Source organism: Cheilinus undulatus, linkage group 6, assembly GCF_018320785.1.
Source record: "Cheilinus undulatus linkage group 6, ASM1832078v1, whole genome shotgun sequence".
NCBI lineage: Eukaryota > Metazoa > Chordata > Actinopteri > Labriformes > Labridae > Cheilinus > Cheilinus undulatus.
In genome coordinates, this window is record NC_054870.1 from 48,210,456 (window position 1) to 48,225,736 (window position 15,281).

At 40.0% G+C, this 15,281-nt stretch overlaps 1 protein-coding gene across 2 annotated transcripts in view; it reads right to left on the reverse strand.

Annotated features, from left to right (window-relative positions):
* The window catches only part of macrod2 (mono-ADP ribosylhydrolase 2), a 1,185,173-nt gene that overhangs the window by 60,312 nt on the left and 1,109,580 nt on the right, over positions 1-15,281 (reverse strand). For both annotated transcript variants that reach the window (XM_041789359.1, XM_041789358.1), the window contains exons 10-11: positions 13,918-13,956; positions 7,748-7,801 (exon numbers count right to left, since the gene is read on the reverse strand). In XM_041789359.1, coding sequence (XP_041645293.1) covers positions 7,748-7,801; positions 13,918-13,956 — 93 coding nt within the window. The remainder of the gene's footprint in view (positions 1-7,747; positions 7,802-13,917; positions 13,957-15,281) is intronic.

Genomic DNA, 15,281 nt, shown 5'->3' on the forward strand with positions numbered 1-15,281 from the left:
AGACGCTGATGACTGATCTGCTGACCTACTGAACCTGTTCACAAAAAGGTGCAGGTAAACTGTGCCTGAAAGCTTTCTTTCAGTTTTTGTTTGATATCAATAGGCCAAGTAGACAGGTAATATGATTATATTAATTTGATATAAAAATGAATGTTACACATAAGGGACAGCTGACCATGCTGTACAGGACTGGCACTGATATTTTTTCATAATTTCAGCATACTGTTATTTCTTTTTGAAAATGACAATATATTGTTTTAAAAAAATTTAAAAATCCGTTTTTGTGGGGTGTTGTTTTTTGGAGGCCCCATATCTAAGACAGTAAATTAAACTTATATACAGTGCTTAAAAAATGTATTAGACCACCTGTCATATTTGTCTCAAAAACCATCCAGCATCATGGAGTGCTTTAATGCGGACTCTTTCATTTTGAGTGAGCTCTCCACGTTTTACCATTTTGAACAGGAATGAGGAATTTCAAACTGAATTCACCTTTTTATACCCAAATTTGAGCCGGCTCAAACACTAAAACTAATTTTTTCTGTTCAGAAATGCAAGTAAATAACTATAATTTGACATATTAATCAAGAAATTATTATGTGCTTTACTATTTTTTCAGGTTTTTTGTAAATCAGTAAATTTGAAAATTCATGGATAACATTAATAATTATATTTTAGCCTTAAAAATATCATTTGGGTTAAAGAGCTTCTACATATTGGTGTATTAACCATTGCAGAAACATAAAAAATGATTCTGGTAATTACCAATGCTTATTATTATGTGCTTTACTATTTTTTCAGGTTTTTTGTAAATCAGTAAATTTGAAAATTCATGGATAACATTAATAATTATATTTTAGCCTTAAAAATATCATTTGGGTTAAAGAGCTTCTACATATTGGTGTATTAACCATTGCAGAAACATAAAAAATGATTCTGGTAATTATCAATGCTGTTAATTTAGGGCAGCTGTGGCATAAACCTTACTTTGGGTGGTGGTCTAATAAATTTGTTAAGCACTGTCTATGAAATTAGAATTTGACCAACACTTTTTGACTTTTTTTTGCTTTATTAAGTCTCAAGTACTGCTGCTTTGTCAGTGATGAAGCTTAGCGTTAGTTCATGCAGGACTTGATAGTCTTATGCCCAGTCGAGATCAGCTGATGGCCAGCTGATCCTAATTACCACCTCCAAGCTCAATCACAGCTCTTTCTCTCAGCAAAGTTGGTTTTCACCTATGACATACTTCTCACTCTGCTTACACTAATGCTGCTACTGGCAAAGCATAACCTCCTCCACCCCAGCCTACTCCTTTATAGCATAAAGCTTGTTGCACCCTCACGTTGAGATTCATGCTACCATGTATTAATTGCTGTTGAACTAATTTTATTGTATTCAGTGTGCATTGTCATTCATGTGCTCCCTGGAAAGCCAAAGCATGCTACTTGCAGACCAGGGAGCATCTTTTGAGCAGAGCCTTCTCTGACAAGTTAAACTGTATATCATTTTGCAATAAAATGGCTCAATGTATGACGAGAATGTTCCTGACTGAATTTAAAAAAAAAAAAAAAGTATGACACTAAACTAAGTGACTGACTCAAAAATGAAGCTAAAACAGGAGTGCAAAAAACAGAAGTTCCTTGAGTGTCCACTAGAGGTTTGCTGTGGAAATACTGGATATCACAAAGACACCTCATGCTGAAATATCTGTTTTTACAGCAGAAATAAACACATTTACAGCCTGGTTCAAAACATGATTTTTTGCCTGGACAGTTCATGTCTTTATGGGCACACTATGTATGGGATGTATTTGTTCTTTAACTTGTCTGTTTTGGTTTAAAGGATGTAAATAGGACTTCAAAATCCCCTCCAGTACCCAAATGGCTGAAATCTCTTACTTTGTCCAGTATTTTTCAAGAGTTTTTGGTTTTTGGTTTTGTTTTCATTCCTTTAACTGTGGTGTTGTGAAAACACTAATAGAAAATGTTTTAATGCACCAAATGTTAAGAGCTCTTTCACTGTACAGTAAGGTTTTGTGTTCATTGTTTGCTTTTTTCTATTTCCAGCGAGGTTATAAAAGCATTTTGTCTATGCGGTGACAAAAAACACAAATGTAGCAGTTTTTAGGAGCCCGATAATTACCCTCAGTCCACTAAGCGATGTTTTCATCATGACAAAACAGTGAAAAAAGCCTCGGTGTTTTCTCTTCATCAGTACTGTGGCTAAAAGCCCCTCATGCCTGACCCGTGGACGGAGGGAGAGTGAGTCCCCCGAGGAGTGTGATGGATGTGATGGATCACACTGGGGGCATATTGACAGACACACTCCACCAACTCTGCCGCAGCTGAGCCTAATTTATTCGGAAAAAGTGCTCCACATATTGACTACAGCAAATAGGTGACCTGCTTTGCGGCTGTATAGACTAGAAGCTGAAATATGGTGTGCTATTGTTGAAAGAAGATCTCACACAGGTGCACGGAGGCGGCCTAAGCGTCAGTCTCACATCGCTGACAGTCTGTTTGTGCCGCTCGCATTTCCTCCCCTTGCTGCCATCGTGACATCTGAGTGTTTCCTATGATTAATCCTTCCTATGTGCTACATTGAACCAGACCTAACCTTTACAGTGCAGGCGGCACAAAATCATTTCTTTCTCTTCTTGCGAGAGAGGTTGTCTCAAGGACTGAGTGTTCCCATGCTGGAAAGCTGTGCCAAGGCCTTTTGTGAATGGATTAGTTACTATTAAGCTGCCGGGCCTGATAAATTAGGATTTATAAAGATTATTACAGAATACTTATGCCCTCCTAATGCTGGTGATTGAATTTGTGAATCATATTGAATTACTGCTGTGGATTATAAAAAAAGGTATGTTGAATAGACGGGCAGGAAATGACTTCTCCTGCTTTGTTTAAAGGCGCAGCATATATTGACGCCCTTGAAGTGTTTGTGCTATCTCGTGAAGCCGCTCGCGTTCAAAGCGAGGAACCATGTCCCTGAAGAAAACAACCATGCCTGCTATCTTCAAAAATTCCCGGCAACCTTAAGGCTTGAAGACAAATGGATGGTGTACGGTTTTAATTGCCTACTAACACCCTCCAGTGTAAGAATCTAATTATCTTTGGTCCATCGTATCGGAGAAGCCTATAACTGTTTCAATATTACACATCCAAAGGGGCTGAAACCGCAGAATAGCCAGATAATGGCTTCTTTAACAAGTTTGCCTCTAAGAAAACATTCTTTTAAAAAAGACCCAGCTTCATCTTGTATTCATTTCCCCAAAGAGGAACTTGGCACCAGAGAGCAGGAGATTACTGACCAAGAACACACTCCATTACTTTATACACACAACACAAATTCTTATGTACCGTAAATCTTCTCATAAAAGCACATCCCACTTTAAGGCCCCATGCCTTTTACTAGCCTGGAGTTGCTGCATATTTGGACAAATAAAGGCAGGTCTCAGCTCAGGTTCAAGTTGAATGTTGGATCAAAAATAAAGAGAAAAAGCAGCTAGACGCAAAAAGCAATGCAGGATTTTCCCACAATAACTTCTGCTCCCATCTCTCCTCTTCATCCATCCTCCTTCCACCTTCATTCATCTAAGTTATCCAGACTCACATCAGTTAAGTTAACTTTACTGGAAAGTCAAATATAGGCACTTTCTATGAGGTTTTATAAAGCAGTGTTTAATATCAGGGTAAAGGAAACCATGTTAAATTAAACAAGTATTCGCTGATTCACAACACTGTCCAGTAGGTGGCAGTAACCAGCAAAACTCAAACAAACAGAAAAAAAGAGGAAATGTCACAGTCTGAGTCAAGGGCGTAGCCATAGACTGTAGAAATAACTGGACAAAGCCTGTGTGACGTCAGCCATCTGCTTACAAAAGGCAGACTCAAACAGCTCTTGAAGCCAATCCGCGACGCCTTCCATTTTGAAATCGCGGTCTTGGTGTTTGGATCAACCTAACGGCCCCCCCACTAAGCTCAACTTCCTGTCAGCTAGCTTGCTAGAGTTCTGGTTGACAGAAACGTGGCTTCTGCCTGTCAAGCTATCTGTCAATCAAATGAGACAGGCCAATCAGTGCTCAGTGAGGTTTTTCCTAAATATAAAATCGAAACCATTGTGGTACAAAAAAAAATCACCCCCATACAGTCAGAGCACATGAAGACATTAGCTAATGAGACATGTTTGTTTTTTGAACCAGGCTGTAAACCAGTTTATTTCTAGTGCTTTTTAACAGGTGATCGGATGGGACTTCCGGTGTTCCTGCAGCCTTCCTCAAGTGGACACTCGCGGTATTGCAGTTTTTTTCACTTCCACATTGACTTCATTTAAAGAGGTGTCAAGTAACTAAGTACAAATACTTCATTACCTTACTTAAGTAGAAATTTTGTGTATCTATACTTTATTGGAGTAATTATTTTTCAGCCTACTTTTTACTTCTACTCCTTACATTTTCATGCAATTATCTGTTCTTTCTACTCCTTACATTTTAAAAATAGCCTTGTTACTCCTATTTTATTTCGGCTTGTCATCATTCAAAAAAAACACAAATAGAGACCCCCAAAAACTATCCAGATGAATCGTGCCATTCGGATAGAGTGAATGTGATTGTGGTTGGATGAGAAGTATAAACATAATACCATTCCGACACCCTATTGGTTTGTACGCGATCCATCGCACCTGCGCACGACACAAATCCCGTCACACTCCAGCAGGGAAATAGCAGACGTATGTAGCCTAGTGTGAAGATGCTCGTGGCAGAGACTCAAGAGAACTCGAACCAAGCACCAGCGAGGAGGTTGGTAGTGCACATATATGATTCTTGAATGTATTTGCATTGTACTAAAATGCGTTCATTTTCAATGGGCATAAACACGGCTGAAACAGGTGCATCCCAAATTTTTCAACATTAACAGTTTAATTTAACATTATAGTCATTATGGCCTTTAGAAAAATGTTTTTTGGGGAGGTGGGGTAGTGCACTATAGGGGCGCGGCCTAAGCTTTTGTCCTTAATGGCATTTTTTCCCCTTACATTACTTTTACTTTTATTCTTTAGTTTTGAAACAAGTACTTTTACACTTTTACTTGAGTAAAAAGCTTGAGTTGATACTTCAACTTCTACAGAAGTCTTTTTAAACCCTAGTAACTACACTTCTACCTGAGTAAGGAATGTGAATATTTTTGACACCTCTGTTCATTTATCATGACCAAGCGGCAACCTCGGGTCCTGAAACAGCCGGTTTTGGCACTAGAAATAAACTGGTTTACAGCCTGGTTCAAAACACCAAACATGTCTCATTAGCTAGTGTCTTGTTGTGCTCCCACTGTACGGGGGATGAATTTTTTTGTACCATGATCATTTGGATTATATTTAGGATGAAAGCTGATTGGCGTGTCTCATCTGATTGACAGATAGCTCGGCAGGCAGAGGCTCTGTTTCTGTCAACCAGAATGCTAGCTAGCAGGCTGACAGGAAGTCGTGCTTAGTGGGTGGGTCGTTAGGTTGATCCAAAGTTCGGTTGAGACCATGATTTCAATATGGAAGCCTCCACGGACTGGCTTCAAGAGCCGTTTGAGTCTGCCTATTGTAAGCAGACGACTGACATCACACGGGTTTGTCCAATTCTTTCTACAGTCTATGATCAGGACTGGAGGTTGCCGCTTGGACGTCGCTAGGGCCGCCAGAAAGAATATTACTCAGGGCCCCCCTTAACCGGCAAGCCAAGCAACAAATGTGTCAATTTTACAAATATATATGCATTTGAATGTATTTTTTAACCATAATTCCCTTATTTATGAGTAATATTTTTACTATGGTTAATTAGATTGACTTGCATAATTGCAGCACTGGACTACACCATTTGGACATTTTTTAAGGGAGGAGCAGGGTCCCCCAGCATTTTATTTGATTTTGTTTGATACAATATCAGTCTATTGACTGATTCATTTAGTCGCTTTTGATTCTATAATACTAGTTACTTCTAAAAAAAAAATAAATAAAAAACCACACTTTACACTGCAGGCTTTTCAAGTGCCCCTTCCTATTGTGGGCCTGGGTAGTCAGTACTCTTTTCCTCCCTGTGCTACATCCATGGTCTGCCCTCTGAGCTGTCCACACTGTAAACAGAAGTGAGGACAGCACAGAATTTCTGTGATTTTAGTGTGGCTCTATTGATATATTTTTTATGATATCTAACCTTTAATTACCCAGATGGAGACACGTTGAGATCATTATGTTATATGATTAAAGCAGCATTAGCAAACTTGTAGGCGGTGGGTGTGGCTGGGATTTGGGGAGGCTAATGTCTGACCAGCAATCATACTTGTTTTGGAAACCTGGCCTTATCATGCATGTTCACATGAACACTCGTGGAGAGGTGAGAGCTGGTGAACCTTTACTTCATCTTCTAATCCTGTTTTTGCACTAAATCAAATGTTTCACAGTCATGAGTGTTTATAAACTGGTTACCTTGGTTCCAGTCTTAAAGATGTTGGTACAAGCATTTTCTTACATTTCATAGGAGGGTTTGGATGGAAAACTTCTAGGACAATGCCTGGCAAACTTTCATATTTTTTGATACCATGTGGTTTAAAATGATGCAAGTTCTTCCACAGCAAACTCATCAAACCATGTCTGCCTTGCTTTGTGCACTGTGGCACAGTCATGTAGAAATCGACAAGGGCCTGCCCTAAACTGTTGCCACATGGTAGGAAGCATAGCATTGTCCTGGTCTGCTGAAGCATTAAGGTTGGGCTTCACTGGAGATAAGGGGCCAAGCCCAAACCCTAAAAAACAGCTTTATACCTTTATCCCTCCTCCATCAAACTTTACATTTGGCACAATGCAGTCAGGCAAACATCTGCCAAACCCAAAACACATCTCCACTGCTCCACAGTCCAGTGTCAGTGTGCTTTACACCACTCCATCCATTGCTTAGCATTGGATTTAGTGATGTGAGGCTTGCATGCAACTGCTCGGCCATGCAAACCCATTCATGAAGCTCCCGCTGCACTGTTCTTTATACTTCCTTTAATGCCAGTGGAACTCTGCAACTTTCAGCTATGGAATCAGCAGAACATTTGCAACTTCACACACCATGCACCTTAGCAGTTGTTGACCCACTCTGTGAATTTATATGGTCTTCTGCTTTGTGGCTGTGTTGCTGTTGTTCCTAAATGCTTCCACTTTCTAATATTATCACTCGTTGTTGACTGTACTGAGGTTGAATTTTTGGTTAAAAAAGAAATTGATTCATGCAATATCAGAGGCGTGACTGATAAAACTGCCAACCTTCATGATGTATCTATTTGTCAGGAGGATTAAGGCCTGCTTCAGCTGCATCTCTTTGTTTCTGGTGCTGTTTGGTGCAAATCTTCCCAGACTCTCTTCCCTCATACTTCCCTTCCCTGCTTTAGCTTTCCGAATAAAGGCAAAAAAAACTCCAAAATAATCTTAAAGAAGTGAAGCAAACTCCCACCAGCTTGGTTTGCTTTGCATTCTGTCCGTGTATGTTGTACACAGATTTTGCAGTACTTTTTCTTCTCTGTCTTCTACTTCTTCTTCATCTTATTATCATTAGTCATAGTATTGTTGTCATTACAAAGGCAGGATCATTTTAAGGGTGGAAGCCTGCACTTTCACTTGAAGTTGGTGTGTTTCCTTTGCTGGAACCAAACACTTATTGATCAAATTAGTCTCATAACAAGCATGAATGCAAACTCACAGTCTCATATAATCCTACCTCTGTTGCTCTCTTCACTTTCTTCCTTGGATTTTGTAGACAGTGGATTGTTGTCTGCAATGAAACAAAAATAAAGGTTGATTTATAGACCAGGGTGGGGACATCATTATCCCCAAACAACATCAGGACACTCTGGGCGGAACAACTTGTCAATTTGAGCAGTTATATGAAAGATGGTGCAAGTAATGATGACTTTTGGCAAGCCAGACTCATCTGAGCAGTGATTATTCTAGCTGACCACGCTACATGAGCCTGTGGGAGAACTCCATGTCTCTTCTTCTGTTTTGTTTTATACCTGCATGACAAAAAAATGACTCATGCGGGAGCACAAGGAAGAATGTGAGGCTTTGAGACCGACTCCAGAGCTCAGCCCGGGACAAAAGCGCCATTCCATGAGAGAATAGCAGTCATTCGAACCTTTGAATAGGCTCCAGGCTGTGCTGATTCAAACTCTGGCTGATGGAGCAGAATAAAAGGCCAGTTCTTGGCCGTGGCGCTGAAGCCCATCAAACAAGGCCAAACTGGACCAGGACAGGGCTGGCATGGTGGTACAACAGAGCTAGGAATTATCAAGGGTTATTTCCGTTTGGCTCGATCTGCTCTGGTGCAGTGTTATTATACAGTATATTCAGTGTTAAAAACCTCGCCGCTCAGGCGCTAAACAATAACACAAAGTCTCACATGCACCTCCTCTCTGCCAAGTCTTTATGATTCAGCCATTACGTGCACATTGTTTCACTCTGGAATATCACATTTTACAGTGCACTTATAAAACAGGCCTTTTATGTTCTCCTAAAATGAAATCTCATTGAAAACACAGATGCGTGTAATTGGTAAATCATGGCGGTGACTTTGGGAGGGAAAACATTTTGATAGCACCCTGGGTTTTACATCTGCGCCAAACACTTTCAAGACAGACAGTTAAACCAACATTGTTCTCGGCTTAGTTGGTTGCACATGTTCCACTGTGTGACGTCTTCATGGGATAGTTAGAAAGACCTTCCTTTCCAACCCAAAGAAAACTCACCTACAGGTGCTTTTAAAGACCTACTGTTCCTTGGGGAGAATCGCCAGAGGCTTGAAATATCAAGAGAAATATTTTCCATGAAGCAAGGGGAAAAGATTTAACTGCTGTTAAACTCTACACTACAAAAACTCAAATATAAGCAGATGTATTTGTCTGACCTCTAGTCAAACATATCTCATTACACTTATTATACACCATGTTCAGCTGACAAGTTCATGTAGTCATCTTAGGCCTAGTTTGGATGCAGTGAAGAGCTCCTAAGGCCTGGGCATTCACATACACTATATTGCCAAACGTATTCGCTCACCTGCCTTGACTCGCATATGACCTTAAGTGACATCCCATTCTTAATCCATAGGGTTTAATATGACGTCGGCCCACCTTTTGCAGTTTTAACAGCTTCAACTCAGTCTCCGCTCTAATTTATCCCAAAGGTGTTCTATCAGGTTGAGGTCAGGAGTCTGTGCAGGCCAGTCAAGTTCATCCCCACTAAACTCTCTCATCCATGTCTTTATGGCCCTTGCTTTGTGCACTGGTGCAGTGTCATTTTGGAACAGGAAGGGGCCATCCCCAAACTGTTCCCACAAAGTTGGGAGCATGGAATTGTCCAAAATCTCTTTGTATGCTGAAGCATTTAGAGTTCCTTTCACTTGAACTAAGGGGCTAAGCCCAGCTACTGAAAAAACCCCACACCATAATCCCCCCTCCACCAAACTTTACACTTGGCACAATGCAGTCAGACAAGTTCCGTTCTCCTGGCAACCCTCAAACCTAGACTTGTCCATCAGATTGCCAGATGGAGAAGTGCGATTCGTCACTGCAGAGAAGGCGTCTCCACCATTTGAGAAAGTCAAAAACACAACTCTCGGTCCCATATTTGGGCACTACTGCAATCACATCTCATTCAAACTGTGCCAGAGTCCACTTGAATAGCACCCAAGACCACCTTCCCAAATGAGCCTAGGCCATGGTCAAGTGGAAGAAAGTTCTTTGGTCTTACAGCAAAACCAAAATGGTGCTTTTTAGCCATCAGACAAGATGTTATGTTTGGCAGACACCAAGCACACCATCCCCATGGTGAAGCATGAGGTGGCAGCATCAGGCTGTGGGGATGCTTCTCGGCAGCCTGCCCTGGAATGCTTGTAAAGGTAGAGGGTAAAATGACTGATGTAAAATAGAAAAATCATGGAGGACAATCTGAGTCAGACTGCAAGAGACCTACGGTCTGGGAGACGATAATTTCCATAGACAGGGTTTAAAGACAACAAGGGGAACGTTCCGGAGTGGCCAGGTCAAAGCTCAGACCTCAGTCCAACAGAGAATTTGAGACTGGACTTGAAAAGGGTTACTCATGCCTGATTCCTGTGCAACTTGACAGAGCTTGAGCAGTTTTGCAAAGAAAAATAAGGTAAAATAGCAGTGTTCAGATGTGCAAGCATAATTGAGACTCAGTGCTGTGGTTTCACCCAAAGGTGCATTCTCTAAATCCTGGCTTGAAGGTGGTGAATATTTATGCAGACTTTTATTTTACCTTCCATGTTTTTGTTAATTTTGTTAATTTTATATCACTTAGGGCTGCAAGGCAGTGTAGGGGTTAGCGCTGTTCCCTCACAGCTAGAAGGTTCCTGGTTCGCTTCCAGGTCAGGGCCCCATGCATACGTGGGTTCAATCTGGATACTCCTGCTTCCTCCCACCACTAAAGACATGCTTGTTGGGTTAAATGGGAACTCTAAATTGGTTGTGGGTGTGAGTTTGAGTGTATGTGGCTGTCTCTGTATGTGGGTCCTGTGATTGACTGGCGACCAGTCCCAACAACAGCTGGGATAGGCTCCAGCCCCCTGTGACCCCCAATGGGATAAGCGGCGTAGAAAATGGATGGATGGATGACATTAATGAACCCATTTAGACTTAAGGTGACGTTACACCCTGTAAAACCAGAGTTCTGTTTGAAAACAACCTCCAAAAAACCAAAGAGTCTTCAGTGCGGCCTATAAGCTTTCTCAGGCTTGCCAGCAGAGAGAGATGTGAAATAAAAACTTTAGAAAACTTAAATCCTTGTCCTTGACTGGCTTTTGCCCTAAAGTTTTCTATCTTTTAAAGTCAAAGCTAAATCTTCAACATCCCCCTCTTCAAACATGACCCTCATCTCCTGAGCCTTGGCTTGAGAGTTCACAGCCACATCATAACCCGAGCTGTCGTCAAGACACTGTTGTCATCGTCTAAAGTATTCAGTCTCTGTCACACCTCTCGCTCAGATTGTCAGGCACCAGTTTTGAAGCATGATGTCAGGCATAAGTACAGGAAAATGATACAAAACTGTCTATGCTGTGAGCTCACTGATGCATTGTTTTTAATGTGCCATCTGGATATCAGAAACATGCTGTGCCAAAGTCTCCAGACCAGATTTTAGTTGGTCTAAGGTATGTTTTTTCTGTGTTATCAAGATAGGAACAGGCCAGCTTTTCATTGGACCACTCCTCATAAACACCCCTGGTTTCTAAATATGGCAGAAGTTAGGATACTGTTTTAAACAATGTGAGCTCTGGGCATGAAAATGACAACTGAGTCAGATGGCTGCAGGCAAAGAAATCTTGCTCTGGGTGTATGTTAGGGACTGTTGAGAAGGAGAAAGCAAAAACTGAAGCTTACATTGCTTGAGTAAGAAAAATAAAGCAAGTTCTCCTTGTTATTTGTTACTTGTACGAGTCCAATTAGTTTTTAAGACACCTTGCATGAAGAATGGGCTTTTTTACTCATTACAAGGGCTTAAATAAGTGAATTAAATTCGTTATTATTAAACATTAGGCCAGTAGTTCACAATTTGGGGTTGGGACATCCTTGGGGGTTGGGACACACTGAGAGGGGTCACCAGATGCCTTAAAAATAGAGAATATTTTAAAAATGATATCAAACTGTATATTTTAGTAATTTTAATGAAAATATATGCATGAAATTAGTTAAAATAAAAAACTTTGATCAGTAGCATCCTGAATAACTGTTGTCTCATCTGGGAGCTGAAAAGCATGTCTAACTGTTATGGGTTTTTTATATTGAAAACATCTATTGGTGCAACTGTTTAACCACTTTCCCTACCCAATTTTGCCACTATCAGTGGCAACTTTTCATCAATTTTGGCTCAACTTGGACCCTTGTTGCCACTTTACACCAATTTTGCCTGATTTTAACCAGTTTTCATCACTTTTTCCTCATCAATTTTAACATATTGTTTTATTTACTATTTATATTATTAATGTTGTTTCCTCTTTAACAGACTGTGATTTTCATCTTTACGCAGATGACATTATTTTACATTGTTCTGATGTTTCTGCACAGCTGGCTGTAGTAAAACTTCGATATGCTTTTAACATACTTCAACATGCTTTTATTGCTCTTAAAATTGTACTTAATGAAAGCAAAACCAAATTTATGATCTTTTCTAAAGCTAGAGATGTTGATTTTAACAGTCTTAAACTATCCACACTTACTGGAAACAGTATTGAAAGGGTATGTGTGTATAAGTATCTTGGTATTTGGATCAATGAATTTTTTACATTTAAACAGCTTTGTATATAACATCTATGCTGAACTGGACCACTGGACATTATAATACTTACTCTACTGACTGTTTAATGCTGCAGGTCCCGAGGGTTTACTCTGAATTTGGGAAATCTGCTTTTAGCTTTTATGCTCCTAAAATGTGGAACAACTTACATAAAACTCTCAAGACTGGCATTTTAGTTTCTCTTGGGCAACTTAAGGAAATGCTCTCAAATAATTTCACTTCAGTATGTGATTGTTTTAACTGAGCATCATTCTTCTTTTTGTTTGTTTGTTTTTTTGTGTCTGATTGTATCTCGACATCATTGTAAATGAGGGAAACCTCAATGATTTTCGAGACTTAAATAAAGGTTAAATGAAATATTGTTTACACTTTTTTTTGTTTTTGCCAATTGCTGCTTCTGTTGACCCACTATTAGAACTATTAGTTCCATTTTTTACCACTTTCGACACCCATTTTTTCCCTTTTAACCATCATTATTTGGGATGCTTATTTTTGCCAGTTCAACCAATTTCTGCAAATTCTTGCCTCAGTTATCCCATTTTTGCCAGTTCCAACCACTTTTTTTCCACTTTAACCTCTTATTGGCATTCTTTTATCATTTTTGCCACTTCTAACCCATTTTTGCTACTTTTAAAATCTAATTTCACCATTTTTTCCACCAATTTTGGCCATTTTTAACCTATTTTAACCCACTTTAATTCTGTTTTTAAGAAAATGGGTTTAAGGCTATCTACTAAAGCACAAATGAATAAGGAAAGATATTTGAGATATTTGTTGCTTTAATAAGAGTGGTTATTATTCAGGTTAAATGTATGAGTATCACAGCTTAACTTAGACATGGGCCCCAAGTTTGAATGGGTCCCCCCTTATGAGCTGCATTGCCTGCACATGACTATTCTTGAATGTTCATGGCTGTGTTCAGCCACCCTCAGGGACAGTGGGGGTCTCCGGTCTCTGGCACCTTTATTTTGGGGGTCGCAGGCTGAAAAGGTTGAGAACACGCAGCTTAGATTTGATTTTTTGCTTGTTCTGTTCCTGTTCCTACTATTCAAACAATACACATACCCTGGAGAGGCTCTGTGCCCGTGCCATTGCTTATTCAGGACATCAGCGCGCAGACAAATGTCAATAGTTTATCCTGATAAGCAGTATCAGGGAGTTTCAGGCCGCGTGCCAAGATGGTGCTGTGATAAAAGCATTATGCGCTGACAGTTGTGTTTGTGCTATCACCTGCCGCATGCTGCCCAGGGATGTTACTCTGCTGTTTCTTTGTCACCCGCTTTAGGTGGTCTTAAAGGTATTGTGCGGGTAAGCTGGATGAAGAGAATGGTGTTGGGAATTAGCTGTGGATATAAGCTCTTGTAAAGTAATGTACCTGATGTGAAGTATTTTTAACTGCTGTGTGTCAGGCCCGCGATTCAACTTGTCAGCCGCTGAATAAACATTCAATTTTGTCTGCTGCATGAAACCCAGAAAATAACTGTCACTAGCTGAAGCTACGCCACTCACTCAGCCTGTGTGCGTGCGCTTTAATGGAGGTGTTAAGGGGAAAAGGCAACCATGAAATATTCTGTCACTCACCTTCCTTCAGCTGCTCCTCTGTAACCTCCATGTCACTGTCTGCAGAGGCAAAAAGACAGCGTGTCAAACTGAGCTATTTTATAATGCACAATACAGCAAGTCATCTCTACTTATCTGCTTGTTTTTAAAGCTAAAGCAGCGTGTTTCAGCATTGTTACAACAAATCCTGCAGTGTTTGCTCCAAATAGGATCTTTTCAAAAGTGGATCTGATGTAAAACTTGCATTACTTTTTTATTAGCAAGTTAGGGATGACTTTACTTTTGCAAAAAAATATTAATTGCATAGAACAAGGGAGGAAAAGTAGCTGACTCCTTGGCTCATTTATTTTCTTCATTAGCATTTATAACCTGTACAAAAACAAGGCTGCATATCTGCTGATAGAAAGGCAAAGCTCGGATTAGGATTCCAAACACTTTCCAAAGGTTGCAAGCATATTTGTAAAATTTTGACAGTTTAAAGGAGTTACCTGCTGTTTTCAATGATAGACAAAAAAATCAACACAAATCTCATTAGTTAATATATTTATAGTACAGGGTCAACCACTTGATTTTTCAGAGCTGATACCAGTAGCCATTATAGCGCCTATAAAGCACATTCATCCCCCTCTTACCCTTTTATTGATTTTATAAATCAATCATGGTCAATATAATTTAGCTTTTTGACCAAAGAAAAACCTCTTACTGATTGCATAAATATTAAGTTAATTATATTAAAATTAACTTTAAGTCAGTATTTAGTAGATTCACATTTGGCTGCAATCACAGCACTGAGTCTGTGTGGATAGGTCTCAATCAGGCTTGCACATTTGGACAGTGCAATTTTACTCCATTCTTCATTCTACATTTTACCCTCTACCTTTACAAGCCTTCCAGGGCTGACTGCCCAGAGGCATCCCCACAGTGTGATGCTGCCATCGCCATGCTCCACAGTGGGGATGGTGTGTTTGTGGTGATGTGCTGTGTTTGGTGGTCGCCATAGATTTCATCTTGTCTGGCATTCAGAAAGCTCCATTTAATCTCAGGCCAAAGAACTTTCTTACACTTGAACATGGAGTCTCCCACGTGCCTTTTGGTGAACTCCAGTTGAGGAAAACATGGTGCCATCTAAAGAAATTCAAGTTGTGTTTTCCCAACAAAATGGGCCTACACACAAGTTATTTCCAAAAGAACTTTGTTTAAACCAAAAGTCTAGTTATCATGAATTTCCCCCCTTACTTTCTTAAGGTTAGGAAGCAATGCCTTATGGCAGTGATACTGAACACAAAACTCACATGTGGCTCTTCTGTGATGATTTGTGGCTCTTTTATGTCTCAATTTGAAATATCATTCCCTCAGAAAAACCTTAAAAATGGAAACTTAGACCT